This window comes from Taudactylus pleione, unplaced genomic scaffold (genome assembly GCF_031769625.1).
Source record: "Taudactylus pleione unplaced genomic scaffold, aTauple2 ptg000162l, whole genome shotgun sequence".
Classification (NCBI taxonomy): domain Eukaryota; kingdom Metazoa; phylum Chordata; class Amphibia; order Anura; family Myobatrachidae; genus Taudactylus; species Taudactylus pleione.
The window spans coordinates 14,261,361-14,289,229 of NW_028284564.1; the positions used below are offsets into that span (position 1 = coordinate 14,261,361).

The following is a 27,869-nucleotide window of genomic DNA, read 5'->3' on the forward strand; positions in this document are numbered from 1 at the left end:
AGATGTCCGTGGCATACACTGTGAGAGAAATCTCACAGTGTATAGCCCGACATCTGTGCTCTGCCCCCGGGGGAGGAGACATTTCCCTGTTCCTTCCGTAGGAAGGAACACAGGAAATGTCTGTCTGTCGGCCACGCTGGGCATACACTGCCCGATGCGGCCGACAGTTACCGGGTAAATATCGCATCGGACGGGCATGCTGGACAATCCAGCATGCCCGACCTAGCAATATTTAACCCTCGTTCGCCCCCCCCCACGCTACAATTATCGCGGCGATCCGCCGATATCGGGCGGATCGTCCCGATAATTGCAGCGTGTATGGCCAGCATTAGGAATTAACTTGCCTGGCACAATGACTGCAGACCCTGGAATCACGTCTGTAACAGTGCAATTGTTGCCTTGGCAGTGGTAAATATCAGAACTGGTGGCCCTACAGCTTTCAAATGGCTGAGAGGGATCTTTATATTGAGGTACACAATAAACCTATTTCCATCAAAAATCACATTTCAACCAATAAGTAAAAACATTTGTATTTATTTATTCATTTTTATACCTTACAGAAGACATACAAGGTCACATAGGTGTAGAAACTGATGTACACTTCTTTTTTCACCATATTGCTTTGAAGTTGCATACATGGTAAATAAGAGCATCCTGTGCCATGGGAGTTTATGTATTTATGTTACAATATACATCATACCTTTTATGCAGGTGCAGCCACATAGACTCCTGAACGTCAGAACCCTCTTCTCAAAACACAAGGGAAACTACGTAGTGATTGTGAAAGCAGCATTGGAGATGAATGCTATATTGTATGTGAACCTTCCCATATCAAGTACAGGAGAATAAGAAAGAAATATAAAAAAAGAAGCAGAGCCATGAACATCGGCTCATGAGACGGAGCCATTCTGAGTCGCATGCAGCAGTTGAGCGATTTTTTTTGCTACTCCATGTGCACCAAAATCCCTAAAAACCCCTATGGCGCATGCGTTAAACGGTGTACACACAGAGGCGCTGTTACGGGTGAGACATGTGGTATCAGAAATGTCTTGGAACAGCCCTGGGCGTTCCTGGGAGATGACTACACAGACTCACGGAGACGGTCCATCTAGTCGGTATGAGTGTCGCTACTCAGATGGAAATCTGCACCCGCCAAAGGCCTTGTGCAAGTTTGGATGGTGCGACGGATGGTGGCGTCTACAGCCACACCAAGCGGAATCGCAGCGTCTACAGACACACCAAGCGGCATTACAGCATCTACAGATGCTCATAGTGGACGTCTCAGTCCCTGCACATTCATACGCACGGATGTACACCAGGGAAGAGCTTTGTAGCAGCATTTGCATAAAGTCTTGGACAGGCGACTGCCAAAACACGCGGCCACCTCTCAATCAGGCCCATTATGGTTTATACCAACTTCCCATTCCAAGAAACCACATCCAGGTGTCGTCTGCCGTGAGAACCTGACTTCCATGAATTATAGAATTATATTGTGCAAATGAAGGGTATTTCTTAAATTATATATTAAATTATTACATTTGAACTGTTCACCTAGATGTCACTGCGCTTTCTTAGTCAGCGACTATGGAAGATATCACCTAAATGGCTGCACCTGACTTCACAGTGCCAGTTCCTGGCCATTCAGCTTATTGCACCCAGCGACAATGTGCAACACTTTGTAGCTGCACAATATGCATCATGGCTGCAGAGTTTTGCTCAGAAACTAGATCACATTCATACTTTCATTTATATTAAGGGGCCGATTTATTAACGAGTTTTAAAACTTGCGCATAATAATGGTGCTCCAGCCAATCAGCTCCTGTCACCTGTTTGAAAAATGACAGTTGGGAGCTGATTGGCTTGAGCACCATTTATCATACACAATGAGTTTTAAAACTTGTCGCGTATGATAAAACCCAATATTAAATGGGCTCCTGAGTCCTTTAAATGTCAACAACTGTAGTCTCCATTTGTCTCTATGTTATGTCACTTCAGTTCTGTGAAACACACTGTACTATCTATCAAAAGAAGAAAATAATTTTAGAAAATAATTCTTAAATTGGCTAAAATATATTTTGAGAGCCGATATGATGCAACCTTGGACATGACTATAATCCACAATGATCACTGAATATTTAAAGATACAATCTATTAGTATTGCTGAAAACTTTTTTTTTTTTTTTACAAAATCAAAGTTTTAAAACACATTTAAAGATTACCCGCAACTTCCTTCCTTTTTAAAATTGATTAGCAGACCTCTCCATAGTACTTGTAAGAGGAAATAATCATGTATATGTATATGACAAAACAGCAACAATTATTTGTTCCCTTCCTAGTTTTGTCATTTTAACTTTCTAGATATCAGGTTTCCAGAAATCTTATACCTGTACTGCCTTTTCCCATGTAAAACAAGAAACATAAATAGCATGGATAATAAAGCATGTTTTTGTAACAATATATATAATATAAATATATATAAGATATATTTTCAGACAAAGTTACTTAAAATGTATATAATAAATTAGACAGTTACTGCATAATAGAGAGGAGACAGTGAATTAGATGAATTGCTATAAAGTGTGGCACAAGGTACAATAATACTGGTTAGATAAAACTACTCTACAGTAACTTCAATTCCACCAGGACACTTAACCACAAAATATACATTTGTATTTTTATATAGAGAATAATCAGTTTTTACAGTTTGTATCTGACTGACCAGCACAATATAGGCCGCTGTAACAGTGAAAATAGTACTATGACATTCACGTGGACCGAATGCTCATTGCGCTGAGCACACAAAGCCTCCCATTCTCAGGTATGCAGATCCCCATTAGTGTTTATGGAAGTTTATAAATGTGCTGTTTGCTTACACTATGGGGGAATTACAATGAAGCTCAAAGTCCCATAGGAGCCTCATCTGATGTTTCTCCATAGGATATTATGGTAATAAAAGATTGACAGAAAGCAAAGTTTACAGTAATGTAATATCTGGAATCACATCACGTGAGGCTACAGCGGTACACTGCGCCTAATTGAATCTGACCCTAGCACCCAAACTCAATTATCCACGACATCTGGCTGCACATATTACCGCTTATTGTGTTAAGTCACAGGTTCTCAAACTCGGTCCTCAGGACCCCAAACAGTGCATGTTTTCCAGGTCTCCTCACAGCATCACAAGTGAAATAATTAGCTCCACCTGTGGATCTTCTAAAATGTGTCAGTGAATAATGACTGCACCTGTGCACCTTCTGCGTGACCTGGAAAATGTGACCTGTGTTGGGTTCTGAGGACCGAGTTTGAGGCTTTGCTAATTTTGCTGTGCTCCTCTATGGCATGCAAGGAAAAATGAGTGAAGATACATTGCTACAGAGTACCTTAACACTTATATACTTCACTGTTACTCAGTCTACCAGATCCAACACAAAATATTTGCTTCATATAATATGTTATTCTTGATCCTACACTGAGCACTTGTAACTGGAGTTACCCCAGTTGGAAACTATGATGTTATCATATTATGTATTGGTGTTACTGTGATCTACTAATGAAGAAATCTGGCCTCAACAGTGCATGTTTTAATGATCTCCTTACGGAGCACAGCAGGTGGATTAGGATACTGATTCAACCAGTGCCATGCATCCACCGTACTTGCATGACGACATGCACAGATTGTGCACTGCTGGAGAGGACTGGCTAAAGAAATAGGCACTAAAAATGACATCCTAGCCTCCAGCTGGCATGCCAGCTCCGAACACAAATAACCTGACAAATTCTTCAATCTCACTTGCAAATGAAAAAATATTATTTTAGTACATGAATTGAGAAATAGCATAGGTGCTAGGCTAATATAATAAGCCATTTGTTATTAGGAGGCATCATCAATTGTAATGTTACTCATGTGTCAGATATACATATTATAATATTAATGTTACCCTGCTATAACCACGCTGTAGAGAACAGAAGCTGTGTTTAATTGTATATTGTGCTTTTTCTTGTGCTATAGTGCAGTATAATGACAGTATTCATAACTCCAGTGTTCATATATTGCTTACTCATTATATCCAATACAAATACATGGAGATACAAGGCCTTATGATGGGGATAGGAGTATGGCATTTATAAGGTGGACATTAAGAGTCGATTGAATTAACTGCGGAAATCGCTAGAGCGGCTTCCAGTGGCTTTGTGTGTTATGTCCTGGAGGCTAATTGTACTCGCAGTCTGTGGAGGTACCAGCAGAATCAGCCTATTATAACTGGCTGACACAGGCGCAATACAAGCTGTCGTAGGCAGCTCATGTCTCATTGAGTCTGGCCCTAAGACTTTTCATTATTACTACATAAATACCATACATGACATGTAATATGTTATACTGATGACAACACACAGGGCCTGATGCATAGTTGGGAGTGAATGGGGCATAATATGTCTAAAGAAGCGTTTACTGAAAAAAAGTTTTTTATTCGTCCTACAGTATATAGCATCTGCCGTATACAGCACCTGCGCCTAGTCTGCTGCTATCAGTGAGGATCTGTCATATACAGCATCTGCGCCTAGTCTGCTGCTATCAGTGAGGATCTGTCATATACAGCATCTGCGCCTAGTCTGCTGCTATCAGTGACGATCTGCCGTATACAGCATCTGCGCCTAGTCTGGATCTGCCGTATTCAGCATCTGCGCCTAGTCTGCTGCTATAAGTGAGGATCTGCCGTATACAGCATTTGCACCTAGTCTGCTGCTATCAGTGACGATCTGCCATATACAGCATCTGCGCCTAGTCTGCTGCTATCAGTGACGATCTGCCGTATACAGCATCTGCGCCTAGTCTGCTGCTATCAGTGAGGATCTGCCGTATACATCATCTGCGCCTAGTCTGCTGCTATCAGTGAGGATCTGCCGTATACAGCATCTGCGCCTAGTCTGCTGCTATCAGTGAGGATCTGTCATATACAGCATCTGCGCCTAGTCTGCTGCTATCAGTGACGATCTGCCGTATACAGCATCTGCGCCTAGTCTGCTGCTATCAGTGAGGATCTGCCGTATACAGCATCTGCGTCTAGTCTGCTGCTATCAGTGAGGATCTGCCGTATACATCATCTGCGCCTAGTCTGCTGCTATCAGTGAGGATCTGTCATATACAGCATCTGCGCCTAGTCTTCTGCTATCAGTGAGGATCTGTCCTACACTAGATGCAAAGATTTGTCTCCAAACAGAGATATTTTCCTTTATGGCCAGATCTGTGCAGTTGTGTGAACGTGACCTTTCTGACCCTGTGACAGCGCCCCTTTCTGGCGCTTTGGTCACATGTATAAATGAGACTGACATGCATATGGCTCTGCAACGCCCATTTATGAGCATTCGCAGTACAAATTCACCCAATATATGCTCCATAAACGACCATGCGTTCAACCCTGCATTATCCCCATAGTGTTACTTGGTCACAGTAGCAGTCTGCTGGTTCATTTTTGGCTGATTTTCCAGTATAACACATGATTTTCGGCAATGTAGACTATTGCAAAAATTACAGGTAAGAAAATATAACATCATTTGAAAAACCAGAGCTAGAATGATATTAATATACTGTTTCTTGAAGGAAACATTCTGTCACTGAGGCGTTCTTCTAGTGCCCTGATAAGATCTTCATTCTAGTCATTTTCCTATACAAATGTGACATTGAGGGCTTTATTCATCCACCAGCACTTCACGTTGGCTCACTCAGAGCAGTGCCCTCAATAATCTGCTTATTATTTACCCTCTTGGCAGAAACTGGTCACTCGGACTTCATCTGTCTTTCTGTTGCATGGAGCGATTGTCTAGTGCTAATGTATCTGGCTATAAAATCACAGTTATGATACATACACATTCCTGCCAACGTGAGACCAATGCCCATGTAACTAAGCACTGTCAGATGACTTCCAAAAAGTACTCTGGATAAAACCAGGTTCCCAACCACATTCAGGTTGCCCAGTACATGTATGGTGACAGCGGAGGTCAGTGTGATGACGCAGAAGCTGGCTAGGTTGTATAGAACAGATCCTAAGCAGCTGAGGAGGATGAAGAGCCAAAGCCTATTGTCACAGTCAGGTGGGCTCTCCCATACCACCCCTCTCTCCAGCAGCACTGCAGCCACCAGCAGGATGCAGAAACTGGGGATGGACATCAGGTAAAGCAGGGTAACAGAATGGATGTTTTCTTCTTTAAGAAGTAAACCTAAAAAATATAAAAGATCTGTTTATGTTAAATGATGAAATCAGCAGTCATATACAGTTGTTAGACTACACGTAACTAAGTGCAACGTGACAGGGATGAGTAAGAGGAAGAGCTACATTTTCCAAATGACTAAAGCACACCGCCCAAGATCATAGCATTCCCTTCTATCCAGTATTTATCAAAACACAAAGATTAGGATTTTCACCACTTTCTTGTGGCGTTAGTCCTTAGAACAGTAAAATAATGAATTCCCAATTCAAAAAATCATAACAGTATGATGCACTTGCACGGAAGTTGTGTTATGCGTTGTGGATAATACTGTACATGTAACCTTCAACTCCAGTTTAACAAGTCATCATCCTATTAACATAGTATTCATTAAGTTCTTTACATTAATTTGTTTTGTTTTTTTACTGAATTAATTAGGAGATTGTTTTTGAAAGGCTTGGAAACTTTTTGTGATATTTGTAATGTGTGACACTCACAGAATACACATACGGTACAAACACACAAATTTGCAGCAGTTTTTTTTTTTATGTATATTTGGGTCACAAATTTCTACTCTGTGGAATATATTTACCAAAGTGAAGGTTTTTACAATTGGAGATGTTGTCCATAGCAACCAATCAGATTCTAGGTATTATCTTCTAGAAGGTGCTAGATGGATGTTAAGTAGAATCTGATTGGTTGCTATGGGCAACATCTCCACTTCTAAAAACCCACAATTTAGTGTGCGCCTGTTACCTCTACTTTGTTTTACTGGGATTGCACATAACTAAAGCTAGACATATACTGCAATTAACATAAAGCAGAATAAGTTTCTATACTAACAGAAATGCTTAAATGTGCTTGCTCAGAACATAATACTCAACGTTAAAATAAAAAGATCTAAGCAGATTAATACCCCATTGGAACATACTGGTTTGGGTCCCTCCTCTATTTTTCAAAAAAAAAACAGATTATGTTACGCTAGGTTGCTGTATTCAAGATATGGCTATAGATTTAATCATGCATGTCCAAATTATTACTTTAGGGGCAGAGAAGAAACTAAGGGGGTGATTTAGAAATGATCGCAATTGCAAATGCAGCTTTGCAATTACATCCTTGCTATTATGCAAATGCAACAGGAGTTGTATGACACCCCCTGCTGTATTTGCGATCCCAGCCGGGTCACCAGCCAGCTGAGTAAGCCTCAGCTTACTCAGACTGGCCTGCCTGCGAGTCCAGGGCACTGCGTCAGTTGACACAATCCCTGGCCTTGCCACTCTTGGAAAACGGGGCGGACACGCCCCCGTTTCCAGGAACGTCAGCCGACCCTACCCCAGCACCTCCCATAAATGTCTCCGCCTGTCAATCAGGCAGAGACATAGAAGGGTCTACGTGCGACTACTCAGGACCCATTCTGAACACTCGCAGAATGGGTCCTGCGCACGCGCAGATTCCCAATAATCGTGAATCTGCGATCAGCAGTGCACTTGCGTGGACTGCTGAATCAGGCCCTAAGTACATAAATATGGACACAATGGACTAACAGTAATACTGGGCAAAGAGCAAGTCACGTCTGGCAATTATGGCTCTTAGCATAGCACATTTCGAGTTTTAGGTTTCGTGATCGGATGTATAAAAACCAGATGAAATCCACAGAAAAAAACACAAGAACCTCTAACGCCATCCCCATAGTGAGGTGAGTTTTTCTAAATACAGCCAGAGTCTGAAGTGCCATCAATATACCACTTGATACTGAGAACAGTCTGAGTACATTACACATACTTACATTCTGTGGCTTTTTTCAGGTTAATATATTGCTTAGTTCAATCATATTGCCACATGTTACAGTCTAAGGCCCGTACTCAATTAGAGACGAAAAGCTGCGATCGCTGAAAAGTTTTCGCCGGTGCTCAGTTTTTGCCTGTTTCCAAGGTATCGCCCTATACAATTCCAGGATGTTTTCACCGAATACTTCATAGGCACAAACAGGTGAAAAAGTTTCTCCACCCAAAGGCAGGAGAAAAGATGTGCAAAATCCTTATTTTTTATTAAAAATGTGGGGACAGACATGGTTCAGAATCCTTTGGACATCCCCCTAATGACTAATTAGGCAACAAAATTTAAAACTGTATCTTAATACCCCCTTAAAAATTACATTTCATTTTTGGGGTGAAAATGTAAAAAGTGTTTGAAAATGGGTTTGGGTTGGGTACTTTGGGGTGCTGTGTGGATGGGACAGGTGTCTTTAGGATTGCAGGGGGCTGCAGAAGCTGTTTTTTAAGTTTTTTAAAATGCACTTTATTAACACCAAAATACACTAATACCCATTTAAATGTACCCGCAATATAACTACAGCAATTATTTTTCACCAAAGAAATTGCTTTATTTAATTTTTTCACACTAATGCAAAAGGGCTATTAATATACTTCTATATTTGTTACCAGGGTCACTTATGCTTTTTGGGGTACAGACTGATTTCCCCCCAAAAAGTCCTTTTCGCTAATTTTGCCATTCGCACATCAACTTTTTCGCCTGTTTTGCAATTGAATAGGGCGAAAAGCTGGAGCGCGCATTGTGTAAGTAGGAGAAAACTTTGCCTCAAAACAGGCGAATGAGGCGAAAACATCGCGCTTTTCGCCGTTCTTGGCTTTTTCGCCCTAAGGGAGAAATTCAATTAGACCTGATAATTTTTAAAAATCTGTTTTCAAGCGAATACACATAGGATCTGTGATAAGTTCACGGATCCTATGTGATAACGCAGACGGCCTGTCCAAAAACAGATCGTTATCGGGGATTTTTTTCGGAGCCTGTTGAGCTCCTGAAAAGAAATCCCAGATAAGCAGCTGTTAGCAGCCCAGCACACGCTGCTATGTGCTGGGCTACAGTGGGACCAGGGCGACTGCTGCCTCTGCCTGTACATAGGGGGGTGGGGGAGCGATCACATTGATTGCACCCCCTGAGGGGCTCAGAGCGCCCCCTTCTTCCTCAGCCCCGCAGGAAATAATTGCTTTTTGCTAAGGGGCACGGCCACGCCTCCCGTGATTATGCCTCGCTCCCCGATAAGTGCCAGCTTTGGGGCTAATTGAATTAACCCGGGGGATCAATTAGCTGGAGGTAAAGTACCACAGCTAATTGAATTCCCCCCTAAATGTGTTAATTGGGTCATATTTAACACAACAAAATTCCTCAGGCATATCCCTGAACACAGCATGATAATTTGCCTGTTTATATACGCCTACAATGCCACTTTGTTTTACATTCCTGAAACCCTTGCCAACAATTTCATCATTTATAATTAAATGATAGTCCTGGGTTGAAGTGTTACAATGTCACTCTGTGCCAAAGGTAAGAGGACAAAATGCAAGGTAAATAGTTGTAGGACTTTATTGTCTTATATGGTTTAACTTTCAAAAAACTATTATAACTTCTTTATATACCTTGTAACCTACCAAAACCTAGCTCAACTTTTTTAGTATAAAACTCTTATTTAACAATTATGTTCTACTTTTAATGTTACAATTGCCAGTAGGTGCATGTAACATTTTAAGTTACATCTTCGTCCTGGTTCTCATACACAAGCAGCAACTTACTATATATACCAGGGCCCCACCGTTACATCACACCCAAAGCCCAGGAAGTAATGTTACTATTACCCCTTTTACACCAGAGCAAAAACCTGGGTTTTTGCTGGGTCTACCCGGGTCGCAGCTCAGTGTAAAAGGGTCCCTGAAAAATAACCTGGGTCAAGTGACCCTGCAATCCAACCCAGGTAGCTACCAGGGTTGGACCCAGGATGGACCCAGGTAATGGTGCAGTGTAAACGGTGCAACCCGGGTTATCCGACCTTTGTCATGCCTAAAATGAGCTGATTGGTGGTTGTGGAGCATTCACCTCCCACTTTTTATGACCTCACAGGTTTAGCAGGGCAGACCTGAGTTCAGTGTGAACAGGGCTGACCTGGGAGTAACCCAGATCAAAGGTGCAGTGTAAATGGGTCTGACCTGGGTCTGACCAGGGTTGGAACCATGTCCAAAAACCCAGGTCGGACCTGGGTTTTTGGTGGAAAAGAGGTATTAGTGACTCTATTTGAGCTCCATGAGAGCAATTTTAAACCCGTGACATTGGGAATAACATAACAAAGGAGCAATATGACAGAAGGTGTTGCCTAATTGGGAGTACACAAGATACTAAAAATGTCAGTAATAATACCTTTCTAAGTAAATGGCAGTAAATGGTACTCAAGTAAACTGGAGCCTGTGAAATGCAAAACGAACACTTTAAGCTGGCCATATTCCAACAATAATATTAGTAAATACAGGTTGAGTCTCCCATTTACCAAAATGCTTGGGACCAGGGGTATTTTGGATATTGGAATATTCCGTATTTTGGAATATTTCCATACCATAATGAGATATCTTGGGAATAGGACCCATATCTATACACAGAATGTTTTTATGTGTTATATACACCTTATACACACAGCCTGAAGGTAATTTTATACAATATTTTTAATTATTTTGTGCATCAACAAAAGTTTGTGTGCATAGATGATTTTAATTTATGTTTCATATACACCTTATACACACAGCCTGAAGGTAATTTGATACAATATTTTTAATAATGTTTCATATACACCTTATACACACAGCCTGAAGGTAATTTTATACAATATTTTTAAGAATTTTGTGCCTTAAACAAAGTTTGTGTACATTGAACCATCAGAAAGCAAAGGTGTCACTATCTCAGTCATGCTAAAAATATTCAGTATTTCGGACTATTCCGTATTTCGGAATATTTTTATATGGGAGACTCAACCTGTACCTGTATAAGTAATTATTTTTGCAATACCCACACAAATTATACCTGTTTTCATAATAAAATCTGGACTTGAAAATGATAAAGCTTTTTTTTCAATTACGTGTTTGAATTATATGCATCATTTGGAAGAGGGGACTTTCCTTTTCAAATAAGGGTGCGCTTGCATTTATTAAAGACAGAATGGGAGAGATGTCACCCCATCCTTGGACTTAATGATTTGTGCAGTGCATGGGGTGTGCTCTGGTGATCACACATGACCACCAGAGAATAACTTCCCGGGGGTCTCAATATTTGTAGGAAGGGACTCCTCTTTCAACCAATACAAATTACATCATAGTGGCCCTAACTTGATGATATAATTAAGCAACATCCTCCTGGGTCCAAGAGATAGCAACTATAAGGCAGTACTCTTAGGTACATTTTCCCCTCTAATTTGAACCCCTGCAGTACTTAGGACAAGTTCCACTCATCCTTAACAGAAAATGGTTTATCCGGGGAAAGACTGGCATTTGATCGCTGTAACCGGAAGTGACATAACACCCGGTCCGGCGCCTCTGTGATCATTATATGTTTGTTATTAGGAATTATTGCTTTTTTGTTTATCTATTTAAGTCTGAATTTTACTTAAGTTACCTGTTCCTATTTTTTAACACATATGAATATCAGACTAGGAGGCCACATTTAGAGCCATATCCCAGTACCTCCTGTCTGAAAACTAATTACAGGAAACCACTCCCACTAAGGGTATAAATTCTCCTCCAGTTGTTTGACCACCATGCCTTGATAAAGACCTGCTCCAAAGGTTGAAATGAGTTGGCGAAGGTGGTGGTTACCAGGGAGAAGACCAGAACCAAGAACAGACATTTAGGCATTGGGACCCATATCCCATCCCCCTTGAATCGATGTCCAGAAGTCCTCAGGGTCTGGTGGTCAAGGGGTCCCGGTATATACCATCTTGGTATGTGTGCTTCTAACCCTTATCTATTAATCATTACATCTCCCTAATATTTGTTTTAGGGTAATTATTATCATATTTTACACTGTCATATGCATTGATTTATTGTTGTGTATCAGATTTAGAACATTTACCCACTATTTCCCTTTTTATTAAGGGTATAGGTCTATAAACTCCAGGATTGTTGTGTGATTACCATTTTTAGTATATATTTTCTGTGATACGCTTTTAATGGAAACAAATTTAGAATAAAGATTTCTTCTTGATTTACCGACTGATTACAGACCATTTATTGTGATATACCGCCTATTTCTCAGTCATTTATTGAATTACACAAATGGCATTCAATTCTATATCAGTTATTTGGGTTGGGTATGAAATCCCGGCTGTCGGGATACCGCTGGCCAGAATACCGACAGCTGCATCCCGACAGCCAGAATCCCGACACCAATAGGGAAGACAGGTAAGTGTTTTTCTAACCCCTACCCTAACACCTCCTCCCCGATGCCTAACCTTAACCTCCCCCCCTAGTGCCTAAGCCTAACCTACCCCAACCCGCACCCTAATCCTAGCACCCCCTCCCCGGTGCCTAACCCTAATATCCTCCCAGTGCCTAAGCCTAACCTATCCCTCCCCGCACCCTAAACCTAACACCCCCTCCCCGATGCCAAACCCTAACCCCCCCCCCTAGTGCCTAACCTACCCCAACCTACACCCTAATCCTAACACCCCCTCCCCGGTGCCTAACCCTAACATTCCCCCAGTGCCTAAGCCTAACCAATCCCTCGCCGCACCCTAAACCTTACACCCCCTCCTCGATGCCTAAACCTAACTTCCCCTTAACACCGAGATACTTACCTTAGGGATGCCGGCGGTCGGGATACTGGTGCTGGGATCCTGACCTGTCGGGATTTTGGCGCCGGTATTTAAGACCGTCGGCATCCCGTATGCCGACTAAATCCCGGTTATTTATCTGCATAAGAAAACAAAGGGTTCTATGTTTATGTGAGCGCCTACACATTATCCAGACTTATTTCAATATTTAGTACATTGTAGTCTTTTAAATCACAGCGGCAGCAGTTTTACTTGATTTGAATGATTGGGTGTGTCTTAGACGCATTTTATGAATAAGATGCTGTCTGCGGCCATCATCATCATCATCAGCTTGCAACTCTCACAGGGTTTCAGTACCCGCAAGTCCTGTACCTCCAAACAGGTGCTTTCTCAGTGCCCATTTTCGTAGCAGTTTGCATTACCTCACCTGAACTGTACTTTGGGAGCATCTAATTGCCTCATCCCAATCCACTTGTAATAAGGACTTGCAACTACAAGATGCTCACCCCAACAGGAGCCTGTCCCTGCGATGTGTAAAGTTATCACACCATTTTCATTTATGCTGCAGGACCTCGGACGGCCTAATGCACAATCATCAGACAGCACATACACGAGTGGCTATTACCGGGGATGCATCCGGAGGATCTGATTGAAATAGCAGCCCCATAGGTTTTATAACGAAGCAATTCAAATGTTGCACCAATCAGGCGTGAGCAGAAATCTGTTAAAGTCAGGCTGTTTGGGCGCTCTAACAAGGACTCTAAACAAGTTTAGCTGCTTTATGTGGCTAGACCTGGTACATTTAAGCATGACAAGCTTGATAAGTAATAGGCACCCACGGCAACACCTTGGCTACTACCACCTATAGTACCCACACTAATGCTCCCTCACACCATTTCTACTATCACCTATAGTACCCACACTAATGCACCCTCACTCCTTCCCTACCACCTATACTACACTCACTAATGTACCCTCACTCCTTTCCTACCACCTATACTACACTCACTAATGCATCCTCACTCCTTCCCTACCACCTATACTACACACACTAATGCACCCTCACTCCTTCCCTACCACCTATACTACACTCACTAATGTACCCTCACTCCTTTCCTACCACCTATACTACACTCACTAATGCATCCTCACTCCTTCCCTACTACCTATACTACACACACTAATGCACCTTCACACCTTCCCTACCACCACCTATACTATCCACACTAATGCACCTTCACACCTCCCCTACTACCACTCATACTACACACACTAATGCACCCTCACTCCATCCCTACTACCACTCATACTACACACACTAATGCACCCTCACACCTTCCCTACCACCTATACTACACTCACTAATGTACCCTCACTCCTTTCCTACCATCACCTATACTATCCACACTAATGCACCTTCACACCTCCCCTACTACCACTCATACTACCCACACTAATGCACCTTCACTCCTTCCCTACTACCACTCATACTACATACACTAATGCACCCTCACTCCTTCCCTACTACCACTCATAATACATAAACGAATGCACCCTCACTCCTTCCCTACCATCACCTATACTATCCACACTAATGCACCCTCACACCTCCCCTACTACCACTCATACTACACACTAATGCACCCTCACTCCATCCCTACTACCACTCATACTACACACACTAATGCACCCTCACTCCTTCCCTACCACCTATACTACACTCACTAATGTACCCTCACTCCTTTCCTACCACCTATACTACACTCACTAATGCATCCTCACTCCTTCCCTACTACCTATACTACACACACTAATGCACCTTCACACCTTCCCTACCACCACCTATACTATCCACACTAATGCACCCTCACACCTCCCCTACTACCACTCATACTACACACACTAATGCACCCTCACTCCATCCCTACTACCACTCATACTACACACACTAATGCACCCTCACTCCTTCCCTACCACCTATACTACACTCACTAATGTACCCTCACTCCTTTCCTACCACCTATACTACACTCACTAATGCATCCTCACTCCTTCCCTACCACCTATACTACACACACTACTGCACCCTCACTCCTTCCCTACCACCTATACTACACTCACTAATGTACCCTCACTCCTTTCCTACCACCTATACTACACTCACTAATGCATCCTCACTCCTTCCCTACTACCTATACTACACACACTAATGCACCTTCACACCTTCCCTACCACCACCTATACTATCCACACTAATGCACCTTCACACCTCCCCTACTACCACTCATACTACACACACTAATGCACCCTCACTCCATCCCTACTACCACTCATACTACACACACTAATGCACCCTCACACCTTCCCTACCACCTATACTACACTCACTAATGTACCCTCACTCCTTTCCTACCATCACCTGTACTATCCACACTAATGCACCTTCACACCTCCCCTACTACCACTCATACTACCCACACTAATGCACCTTCACTCCTTCCCTACTACCACTCATACTACATACACTAATGCACCCTCACTCCTTCCCTACTACCACTCATACTACATAAACGAATGCACCCTCACTCCTTCCCTACCATCACCTATACTATCCACACTAATGCACCCTCACACCTCCCCTACTACCACTCATACTACACACACTAATGCACCCTCACTCCATCCCTACTACCACTCATACTACACACACTAATGCACCCTCACTCCTTCCCTACCACCTATACTACACTCACTAATGTACCCTCACTCCTTTCCTACCACCTATACTACACTCACTAATGCATCCTCACTCCTTCCCTACTACCTATACTACACACACTAATGCACCTTCACACCTTCCCTACCACCACCTATACTATCCACACTAATGCACCCTCACACCTCCCCTACTACCACTCATACTACATAAACTAATGCACCCTCACACCTCCCCTACTACCACTCATACTACATAAACTAATGCACCCTCACTCCTTCCTTACCATCACCTATACTATCCACACTAATGCACCTTCACACCTCCCCTACTACCACTCATACTACATACACTAATGCACCCTCACTCCTTCCCTACTACCACTCATACTACATAAACGAATGCACCCTCACTCCTTCCCTACCATCACCTATACTATCCACACTAATGCACCTTCACTCCTTCCCTACCACTCATACTACAGAAACTAATGCACCCTCACTCCTTCCCTACCACCACCTATACTATCCACACTAATGCACCTTCACACTTCCCCTACTACCACTCATACTACCCACACTAATGCACCTTCACACCTCCCCTACTACCACTCATACTACATACACTAATGCACCCTCACTCCTTCCCTACCACCACTTATACTATCCACACTAATGCACCATCACACCTCCCCTACTACCACTCATACTACACACACTAATGCACCCTCACTCCTTCCCTACTACCACTCATACTACACACACTAATGCACCCTCACACCTCCCCTACTACCACTCATACTACATAAACTAATGCACCCTCACTCCTTCCCTACCACCTATACTACACTCACTAATGCACCCTCACTCCTTCCCTACCACCTATACTACACACACTAATGCACCCTCACTCCTTCCCTACCACCACCTATACTATCCACACTAATGCACCCTCACACCTCCCCTACTACCACTCATACTACATAAACTAATGCACCCTCACTCCTTCCCTACCACCTATACTACACTCACTAATGCATCCTCACTCCTTCCCTACCACCACCTATACTATCCACTCTAATGCACCCTCACACCTCCCCTACTACCACTCATACTACCCACACTAATGAACTCTAACACTTTTCCTACTACCACTCATACTACACACACTAGTCCACTCTCACACCTCCCCTACTACCACTCATACTACACACACTAATCCACCCTCACACCTCCCCTACTACCACTCATACTACCCACACTAATGAACTCTAACACTTTTCCTACTACCACTTATACTACCCATACTAATATACTCTCACAACTATCATGAACAGGGGGGTTGGGTACGGGATGCCGGCGTTTGGGATTCTGACAGGTGTCGGGAGTCCAGCTCCGGCATTCTGTGCGCCAGAATCCCCGCGGTCGGTATTATGACTACATCTCTGAGCAGGGCTCTCCCCAACCTTTGTTTTCATGTCTGCATTCATATACTACCACTTATACTACCCACACTAATCCACTCTCACACCTTCCCTACCACCACCTATACTATCCACACTAATGCACCTTCACACCTCCCCTACTACCACTCATACTACATACACTAATGCACCCTCACTCCATCCCTACTACCACTCATACTACACACACTAATGCACCCTCACTCCTTCCCTACCATCTATACTAACCACACTAATGCACCCTCACTCCTTCCCTACCACCACTTATACTACCCACACTAATCCACTCTCACACCTCCCCTACTACCACTTATACTACCCACACTAATCCACTCTCACACCTTCCCTACTACCACTCATACTACACACACTAGTTCACTCTCACACCTCCCCTACTACCACTCATACTACACACACTAATCCACCCTCACACCTCCCCTACTACCACTCATACTACCCACACTAATCCACTCTCACACCTTCCCTACTACCACTCATACTACACACACTAGTCCACTCTCACACCTCCCCTACTACCACTCATACTACACACACTAATCCACCCTCACACCTCCCCTACTACCACTCATACTACCCACACTAATGAACTCTAACACTTTTCCTACTACCACTTATACTACCCATACTAATATACTCTCACAACTATCACGAGCAGGGGGGTTGGGTACGGGATGCCGGCGTTTGGGATTCTGACAGGTGTCGGGAGTCCAGCTCCGGCATTCTGTGCGCCAGAATCCCCGCGGTCGGTATTATGACTACATCCCTGAGCAGGGCTCTCCCCAACCTTTGTTTTCATGTCTGCAATGCATTCATATTGCTTAGCTTGTAGGTTCCTTTTTTATGTATGTCCTGTGTTTACCACAGTGGCGTAACTAGGGGGTTTGGTGCCTGGGGCAAGGGAATAAACGGCACCCCTCCCCTAATTACCTGATTACTCCACAGGCCAAGTGCCCAAAAACCTGGTGATCTAGGTAAGAATTGTAGCCTACATTTCCTTGGCCGCAGTCTTCTGCCGCTGGCCCCTGCACCGACACGAGCACTCTTCTGTCTTGAGCCCGGTGTCTTCTGGCCTCTTCCGGGGCCCCCGGAGCTCCTCTTCCAGCGACGTCTGCCTCCTCAGCCTGCCGCCAAACTGACTTCTCTGCCCAGTGGAGTCTGATGTCAGATTCCACTGGTGGTGCCAGCCATGACGCGGCAAGCCGCGTTGGCTTGCTGCGGCTGTTTTCTATTGGCTGTCGGTCCACTGCCAAATTAAAATGTCCGCTGGTCCACGAGCTGCACCCAGGGTGCAGCCGGCGCAAAATGTCACTCACAGCTGGGAACAGTCTGGTTAGATGTGTCCCACAGCCCACCGCGGACGCATTTCATTGGATTGCAGGACTTCCAGCGATGAGATCAATGCTTGATCCCATCGCTGGACATTGCCCTTGGCGCCCAGGGCAAGGTTACGCCGCTGGTTTACCAACTTCTCAGCACTGAATAGTCTAACAAATTTATGATAGTCTAATAATAATGTGTTTATGAGGCACACCTTATACATGGAACTTGTGAATACTTATAAGGATTAATATAACTTACTAACTGAGTTTTCCCGCATCAACATTATATACGCATTAACGTATATAAACATATGAATGTTTTTCCCCATATCCACTATGTTCTTATTTTTTCATGTATTATCCTTGGAAGTACAACCGCTTGAACTCATTATACAGACAATTATAACAGAATGAGCCACCTTCACTGATTTCTCTTTGCACCTAAGGCAGAAATCAACATAAACACACTGCAAAAGGATGCTTTATGTTGCGTTCATTGACAGCAACTAAGCAAATTGAACAGCTTTTGAGGCTTAAGCCAGGGGAGGGGGAACCTTTTTTCTGCCGAGGGCCATTTTAATATATATAACATTATTCGTGGATGTGGTGCAAACCACGCCCCCTCTCCGTTCACAATCACCGGTGATTACAGCAATGCCCGAAGCATCCTGAGGATGCCCAGGGAGCTGTAAGGGCAGTGGTGTGACCACCTGAGAGCTGTAAGGGCTCTCCAGGCGGCACTGCTGCATAGATTCTGGCTTCAGGGTGCCATTCTGGGCACCTGCTAGCCAGATGAGGCTAGCTTAAAAAAGCTCAGAGGGCCAGACCAAATGATTCCAAGTGCCTTACACGGCCCCCGGGCCTGAGGTTCCCCATCCCCAGCTTAAGCCATGAATGCACACAAGACATGAGGTTCTGACATGAGGCTAATTGAATTCTCCCCCCCCTTAGGCCGTGTGCACACTATAACATATATTGTACGATAATTAGTTCTGATGGGGATCAGAATGATATATCGTGCGGATCGTATAGTGTTTATGATCATTCATCGGGACATCTGCTGTGCTAAGATGCTGTTAAACGCAGCATGTAACAATATATAACATGGTCGTACACCAGATCGTGTAGTGTGTACGGCATGTGCAATATATCAATACACTGCGTTACGCTGTTGAAGGGCACACATATCGTATAGTGACCTTTTCTGTGTCAACCATTGGTACGTCAACCTATTGGCTGTCGACCATCTGATATCGACCTATTGAATACCTATACACTGACGTTCTTTTATACCACACCCTCTTAGAGGTGAGCTAGGACAGTACGTCTTCATAACTCCAAATCTGAAAGTGACATCATTAAGTTTCCAAGTTTAATTTCATTGGCTTCGAATGATCACATGAGTGGAGTGTCACAAGGAACTTCTACACTTAGCAAAACTAAACAATGGGTGTGGGGATAATGGTGCTGAGAGACACAAAGGAGATGAGTAGATAGCTGGAGATGGAGAGACATAGGGGGAAGAGGCTGCAGACACATGAATGGTGCTGGAGAGATGAGAGTTGATGCTGGTGCAACAAAGGCAAGGATGAGGCTGGACACAGAGGCATAAGGTTGAGAGACACAGTTGGGGATGAGCCAATGACCAACTTATATGTACCTAATGGGAGGGGATAGGGGGCCCCAAAAACATGAATGTGCTGGGCCCCAAGATTTCTGTTGCCGGCCCTGAATCTCCCGTTACACTAATACTATGAATCCTATACCAAACAAAAACAAGTGAAATGACAGAATGCAGTACTACAAAAAAAACAGTATTGGCAAAACATGTAGAGAGGTTCAAGAAAGGAGTGGCCATCTTCCTAACACAGCAGTTCTTACAGGGTTACTGACAGTAACAATACATACAATGGCGAATAGTATGTCTGATTGCCAGTATGGGATTAGGAAAGAATTTTTGGAGTTTGAATATACATATATACTTTCTATGTTTATTTTCACCAGTTACATTCAAAATCGTTAGGATAAATTGAGTAGAATATAATAATATAGTAGAATTGTGTAAGTTGCAACTCATTGAAAACTTTGGTTTACAATATATATCAGAAGATCTACCCATTACAAATGTGACTGTGACTGTGGCTCCTATCTGATACCATGCGTCAGCATTCAACTGTGCCCACACATTGTGAATGGATCACGTTTGAGTCGAGATTTGATTCAAGTGCTGGCTGGACCAAATATACTCCACACACTCATGAAAGAAATGCTGGTGTTTACTGACAGTGTACGATCTAAAAATAGGACCAGCCAGGAATCGACTTAATGGCTGGTGTATACTGACAGTACGCAGACCAAACTACTACAATGCTATGTACCAGCCAGCACGTGGAACAAATGCTAGTGTTTACTGACAGTGTGTATAGCGAGCAGCATGGGAGCCGGTCACATTTGTAATGAATCCTTTAGTACCTACATAATGCTGGAAATAATGATGTGATGATTCAGGCATAATGAATATATATATTGCTATTTAATCACCTTATTATCCATGTGTTATTGCACTTAAACAGAGAATCACAGGATGGGATGGTTCAACTCATCCACATTTCTGTATTTCTCACCATGCTGGATATTTAACCAGCCAAGAGCGATCCAGTAAATGGCCGAGATGTTATCCTGCTTAAACACTGGTGAGTCAAAATTGTGATCAAATTATCTATGTAAAAACTTGGCTATCCTACACTGTTCACGTTCCTTGAGGTCTGATTTTAGACTTATAACTGTCTTTTCTAAACATCAAGATCTTCCAGATTTATCAAATGAGTGATATTCTTGTAATCACTAATTACTAATCTCAAATAGTACGCAAACCAATCAGCTCCAGTCATTTTTCAAACACATGACAGTTAGGAGTTGATTGGTTGGAGCACCATTTAGGAATAGTAACAAGTGATAACAAGAATATCACTCGTTGATAAATCTGGGCCTTACTATGTGAATTGTTGTTTTTTTTTTTACAAAATAGCATTACATTATTGTACAGAAACTCTGACATTCTGCTAAAGTTTACGCCAAAACATAAAAGCTAATAAATTCTTCCATAAGCAGTCTAACTACAGTAAAACAATTGTAAAATACTATTTTTTACACATTATGGTGATGTAGTTGCACCATAAAAGTGCATACAAGTAGAAAATTTGTTTAGATCTATGATGATATAAAACAGGATTTGCCAAGGAAAATAAGGGAGTTTATGGTCCCTATATTTGGCACAAAACGTAATACTCTCATACAGCAATATGCAATTGTGTTTGGCTGGAGTAATGAGCATACAGAGTAATATCTGCCTTTGTTGGTTAAATTACTTACTCTGTTGTATGGATTTCAGTCCCCTGAGAAACGTTGATGCAAAGATGTAGATGCATCCAGCCTGATCGTACTGGACCTCTCCGATAATACTAAAGCAAGCGCCCAGACATATCGGTACCATGGCGGTGTACTTAAGAGCATGGTGCTTGGTGCCCAGGAAGAGTTTAGAAAGCGCCAGGGTGAAAATAGGTGTTGTTGTGTAAATCATTTGTGCAAAAGAGAGCTGAACGCAGCTGAGTCCAAGATTCCCAAAGGCAATGCTGGAACAGAATGTCAAACTCAAGAGGAACACTTTGAAACGAGCACTGGTGTTCAGGGCCTGCTCTTCCTCTGTGTGCACATGTACTAAACCAAACCTGAGAATGGGATAATCCAGCAGGATAGCAGTGAGCATGTGAAGCGAGGACAGCAACAAGGGGTACCTGAAGTTGTAAACTGCAAATATCCATTTGTTAAGACTAGAAATGGTAGTACCTGTGACTAGCCAGGCAAGTACTGCGGCGATTAGGTACAGGTTGGGGGTTCCTCTCTCCTGGGGGGCTTGTTCTGGCTTGGGGTGCCTGATAGAAGCAGGAATCGCTCTATCAGAAGATTCCATTTCAACCTCATCTTTCCTGCTGGGTGCTAAACACATGGGATTGTTGGCAATATTTCCTGTTATACTTCTTTCACTGCCAGATAAACATGTTCACAGCTCAATGTGACATCATTGATGGAGATCATTGGCTGGCTTACTTTCTTTCACTTATCAGTATAGTCTTTGCCGTAATACCAGATTTCATTTGTAAGTGTTCTTGAAGAGTGTGCTGTATTAAATGTAAAACATAAAGTTAGATTAACAGACATTTGAGCTACTAATACACAGACAGAGGTTTTCATAGTCACACACAGAGACACTATCACACATACAGTCACACTGCCTGTCCTGGATGACAATGAAGACACCTACCTCATTGTTGTCTTGTAGTGACAGTCACTGGTCCAGCCATTGTTCACCTTCACACGTCCTCCCAGGCTAGCACAATGCAATTGTCCTACTCACCTCCTGAACAGCAGACATTACAGTGTGAGGTGTGTGTATGTAAACAGCTGAGCTGCTGCTAATGATGATGGGTCTGAGACTCCTCCTTCCCAAACCCTGAGCAATGCCTGGTTCCTATATGTACACTTGCAGCAGCAGATGACTGGACTGGAGCAGATCACTAGGCTCATTCATTCAATACTAAACACAGCTCTCTGCAGAGAGAAAAAAAACAATAATTTTCTATTAGGAGCTGTTTCCTAGCAACAAAATAGTGACTTACTAGAACATAACAACAATGTCTGCCTGCCTGTGCTGGTGATTCATGAGCAGGATGACTAATAATAATAATGTGTGCCTCCTTTCCTGCATTTTCCTTTGAAGACCAACAAGCCGAGTAAAAAATGCACAGGACTGACACACCACAGCCCTGCCCCCTTCCCTAGCACATCCCATCCCTTACATGTCACCTTTCCAAATTTAGACCCCACCATGGCATGGAAAGTAAACAGTTCCTAGAATCCGGTTTCATAATACATACTGACACCTAATATCACCACATCAGAAGAGAAATCTCTTCACAGTCTAGTCAGCAGCCAGCATGACAGCAAAGTGTGATGCATTGTGATTATTATCATAGTGTTCTGCATGTGATACGCAAAGCAGGGAGGAAACAATCACAGGACACGGTAATAACAAGCAGCACTGCGTCCATGTACAGACAGCTCCATGCTGACGTACCAGTACCACTAATTAGCGGTATTGGGGAACCTACGCCCGCTGGATGTACAGTCACTTCTATATGCATACTTGTAGTAACTGCTCAGCTAGTATTGGACAGTGCTAAGTATGAGCTGATGATAATACTGTATAGAACACAATGAACACTATTACTGAGCTGCACACTGTTTGTATAGCACTGTGTATATAGCCCAGTATGTGTTTTGCAAAGTGTGTACAGTGCCGGCCGAACTTGGCTGGCTGCTGGCACGCACATCTGTCAATCACTGTCACATGCTCACTAGTGAATGGAAGAAGGGAAGTGACGATGGGGGCGGAGTGTGCAACCTGCCAATGTCACTATTGGTCCTCTTGTGTCCATGGGTGTGGACAGTTGTCTAACTACTGGACCACGTAGAACGCCCTTCGGTTGCTAGGGGACAGGGGATCCGTTTCCATGGTGAGGCTGACCAAAGGATGCCAGCCTGTGTAAGCATGTTGACACTTAACTGAGACATGTAATAGATGGGCAGACTGAAACCATATTTACATTCAGTATACATAAAGGACTTCATATCATTTCATGTTTGTCCTATTTGTATTCATATTCAGCTATGAATATGGAAAGTTCGAAAAATAAAAGGGGATTAATATGAAGTGTCTAATAGTTAATTTTAATAAGCTTGAAAACTATGCTAGCAGATTTTTGTTTTTAACCATAACATAGCGCTGATATTAATATCTCCCAACATTAGCCAATGATAATTTGGGAGGGGGAGGGGGTCACAGCTACTCTCCAAAGCTGTATTGTCATTAAACAAAACAATGAATTGACAATGACAATGCTGTAGCAGGGCTTTTATGCGCCCTGTGCTGACCCCTTTTGTGCATGAAACCATGACGTCGCACATAGGGGGTGGGGCCAGCCAGCACAGGAAGCATGGCAGGCAGTGCACAGAGCATCTAGAACACAGTGCACAGTGCAGTTTTATACATGGCAGGGAGCCTGCTGTAGCTTCCAAAGGACACTACAGGTGGCACTACCGCATACCTCCCAACATGACCCTCTCCAGGACGGACACAATGCTCTGGTCTTGGACTTCCCTGGTAAGAGGCGGGGCTGCAGTGCAGACCAAAATTTAAATAGGAGTCACACCAACTGTCATTTCACACACTGCCAAACATCACTGACTGGGACTCACTGGCAGTTGGTGTGACTCCCCTATTTGAATTTTGGACTGTACTGCAGCCCCGCCCCTGGAGCCTCCACCAATCATAAATTACCAGGGAAGTCCAGGACTAGAGCATTGTGTCCCTCTTGGAGAGGGTCATGTTGGGAGGTATGCTACCGCAGCGTCTCTGTCTGCAGAGAGCCGTTCCAGGCACCCGACTGCTTGTCAGAAGCAAGGGCCATGGGCAGCGATGGCGCCGCCCACAGAGTTACAGCCCAGTTCAATTCATGCTTGCCAACACTCCTGCATCTGTCGGGAGTTACACGTTTTACCCACCAGCCTCCCGCTGCCCCGCAAAGCCCTTCCAATCCCCCGGAATCCAGCAGCCCCGTCTGAAATTTGCACTGCGCATGAGTGATCAAGGCGACAGGGGTGGAGCATGGCGTGAGCATGTAGAAGAGGCCATGCACCGTGGGCTCTTGGCAGGCAGCGTTGGCCGCCCAGCTCAGCAGAGCCTGTGAGTGCAGGGCAGGGCAGGCTTGAATACACTATAGTGTCCTCTTTCTCCAGCATCAGCGGCTATGGCAGAAGCAGTGGATCCCTCCCCCTCTCACCCCTGCATGTTGGGAGCCGCGGAGAGACATCCAGGAGGGCGAGGGAGATGTCTGCCTTTGATGGGGGAGCTGGTCTGACTCGGAGAGCAGCTCTGCTCAGTATGGTGGCGGCTGGGTCCCGGAGCTCGGAGGAGAGGCTGGAGGAGGAGGTGCCTGTGCCCAAGGTGAGTGTCTGTACTCTGTGGTTCTACCTCAGCAGCCCCATAGACAGGCACTGACAGTGTGTGTGGCACAGACTCCTGTGTGACAAGTGTGTGTGTGTCTAGCACTGACTCCTATGTGACAAGTGTGTGTGTGTCTAGCACTGACTCCTGTGTGACAAGTGTGTGTGTGTGTGTGTCTAGCACTGACTCCTGTGTGACAAGTGTGTGTGTGTGTCTAGCACTGACTCCTGTGTGACATGTGTGTGTGTGTGTCTAGCACTGACTCCTATGTGACAAGTGTGTGTGTGTGTGTGTGTGTCTAGAACCTACTCCTGTGTATATAGTCTGGCACTGACCCTGGGTAGGTGTATGGTGGCACTGACCCCTGTGTGTCCATGGAAGGTATAAAAACACTGACACCCATACACAAACCCCCCTGGCAGCATGCTGCACTTACAGTAGTCCTACTGCTACTGCAGGACACCCCCAAGCAGCCACAGGCGGAGCATGACATGCCCCGTCAGTGGCATGCCGTGCAAACTCTCATTCCATCTAGAATCTCCCTGAAACTAGTTTCCAAAAGTAGGCAAGTATGGTTCAATTAAATATCTGTATGTCTGCCCGGTAACAATAAACAAGCAAATACTGCTTCTCAAATAAAAGAACTCAGATCAGTGCAGTGTGTGTGTGTAGGGGGGTTGTCAGCCAGTCCAGGAGACATGCCCATTCTTGCGGGCGGGTGGGAAGACTACCTGATTTTCAGGAGCCTCCCGGCCTTTCTGGGAGAGTAGGCAAGTATATACTGATAGCGGAGACAACTGCTTTTCGGAGCAGCTGTCCCTGCAGTGGAGCAGTATAGAATTGCTTTGTTACTTAAATATCTGCTGCTCGCAGCGAGTTGGATATTTAATGATCAGGGGCCACATAACCCCCAATAATGAATAGGCCCCTGGGTGAGTCAGCACAATGCAATACATAAAAAACTCGAGACAGCACTATTATAAACACCAGAGCTGTAGCTAGACTTTTTTGGCGCTTTTGGAAAGAAAGAGCAGTGGCACCACCAGTATTTATCAAATAGGGACATGAGATGGCCTCATGGGGAAGGGACATAACAAATCTGATTTTATTCAGGTGCCACTGCCAAATACAGTGTGAATGCGATAGCTGCAGTGATGATACATAATAATTATGCAATATCAATCACCAGGTCTAGATGTAGGAGAGCGCTCGTGAAACTGTACCTGCAGCTGGATTAGTCAGTAAGAACAGCCGAGCACAAGCCTGGATCAACCAACTACAAGTATAGAAAGAGTGCTACTTGTAGTGTATTCAGGGCCGGCAACAGAAATCATGGGGCCCGGTACACCCATTCTTTTAGGAACCCCCCCAACCCAGGGTCCCTGACAGGTACAGGCCATTCGCTTGAGAGTCTGCCTTAACTCTATGTGCTTCAGTGTCCCTCCATGCCCTCACAGTGTCCCTCCATGCCCACACTTACTTTATTCTATGTCTGCCTCCCATGGCGTCTCTGGTTGGGTGTCTTTTCTTTGGGTCAGTGCCACTCTTCAGCTTGCCATATGTCGGATCCTCTCTTGCCTCTCGATGATGGCTTGTATAATTGTCCACACCATTTTTTATGTTCCGCAGGTGTTCTAGAATTCTGATTTTCAACACCTTCAACGAAGGTAATAGGCTGGGTGACAGAGCTGATTTTAAGGTGCAAGCTCTTCGTTAGATGAAGGAAAATCTGAGAAGTCCTGTCAGTTTATGAGACTGGCAGGCTTTTATACATGTGATAGGTGCAAAGTCTGTCCTCATGGTATGAATAAGGCCAAACAATTTTCCAGCAGTACAGGGAAGGAATTTAAGGTCAAACAGATTATTAATTGCTTGACCTCTTATGTTATATATCTATTGATCTGTGGTTGTGGTAAAATGTACATAGGAAAAACAAAAAGGGTGTTGAAAATCAGAATTCTAGAACACCTGCGTAACATAAAAAATGGTGTGGACAATCATAGTGTCCCTAGACATTTTAAGAAGTGTCATGGTAGTAATCCCACTACTTTTAGATTTATGGAACTAGAACATGTTCTGGTTGATGAAAAAGGTGGCAATAGAGACAATTTATTAGCAAAGAGGGAATCCTTCTGGATCATAACTTTTAATACCTTGCAACCGAATGGTTTAAATGAGGTATAAGACATTACACCTTTTTTAAAGGATTAAAAGGCTTGTCGCTTTAGACCGGTTGTTTATCTCTTTATCTCTTGCTTTCCTTGCCTACACATTCTTGTATCCCCTGTTCTAATTCTTGTATTGCATTTTATTTTTTATTTTTTTACATTATTAATTATGCCCTTTTGATGGGTCTGCTTTTTTAAGGAAAATTATTTGAGCATGCATAAATTAATTGTTTTATTAGCATCTAAATGTTGATATTTTAATATTAATATTTGTATTACGTTTTATTTGTATTTATGTTTTAATGTATT

General features: G+C 43.6%; 1 protein-coding gene across 2 annotated transcripts; it reads right to left on the bottom strand.

The window, feature by feature from the left end:
- Positions 1–531: 531 nt before the first annotated feature.
- SLC35E4 (solute carrier family 35 member E4) lies at positions 532–23,099 on the bottom strand. Of its 2 annotated transcripts, none has more exons than XM_088475139.1 (4): positions 23,033–23,099; positions 22,651–22,937; positions 21,702–22,507; positions 532–6,216 (listed from the first exon to the last, which is right to left on the bottom strand). In XM_088475139.1, the coding sequence occupies exons 3-4, from the start codon at positions 22,333–22,335 to the stop codon at positions 5,777–5,779; spliced, it is 1,074 nt and encodes a 357-aa protein (XP_088331265.1). In that variant the 5' UTR covers positions 22,336–22,507; positions 22,651–22,937; positions 23,033–23,099; the 3' UTR covers positions 532–5,776. The 2 variants fall into 2 exon arrangements, with proteins under 2 accessions (XP_088331265.1, XP_088331264.1); XM_088475138.1 differs by having other exon boundaries at positions 532–6,234.
- Between the last annotated feature and the right edge of the window lie 4,770 nt (positions 23,100–27,869).

What these genes read in the sequence shown, in the direction of transcription:
- SLC35E4 (XM_088475138.1), bottom strand. Translation starts at nt 22,335, where the DNA reads ATGTGTTTAGCACCCAGCAGGAAAGATGAGGTTGAAATGGAATCTTCT. An exon ending in ACTGAAATCCATACAACAGA is followed by an intron (nt 6,235 to 21,701) that starts GTAAGTAATTTA and finishes TAACATAAACAG; the next exon opens with ATCTTTTATATTTTTTAGGT.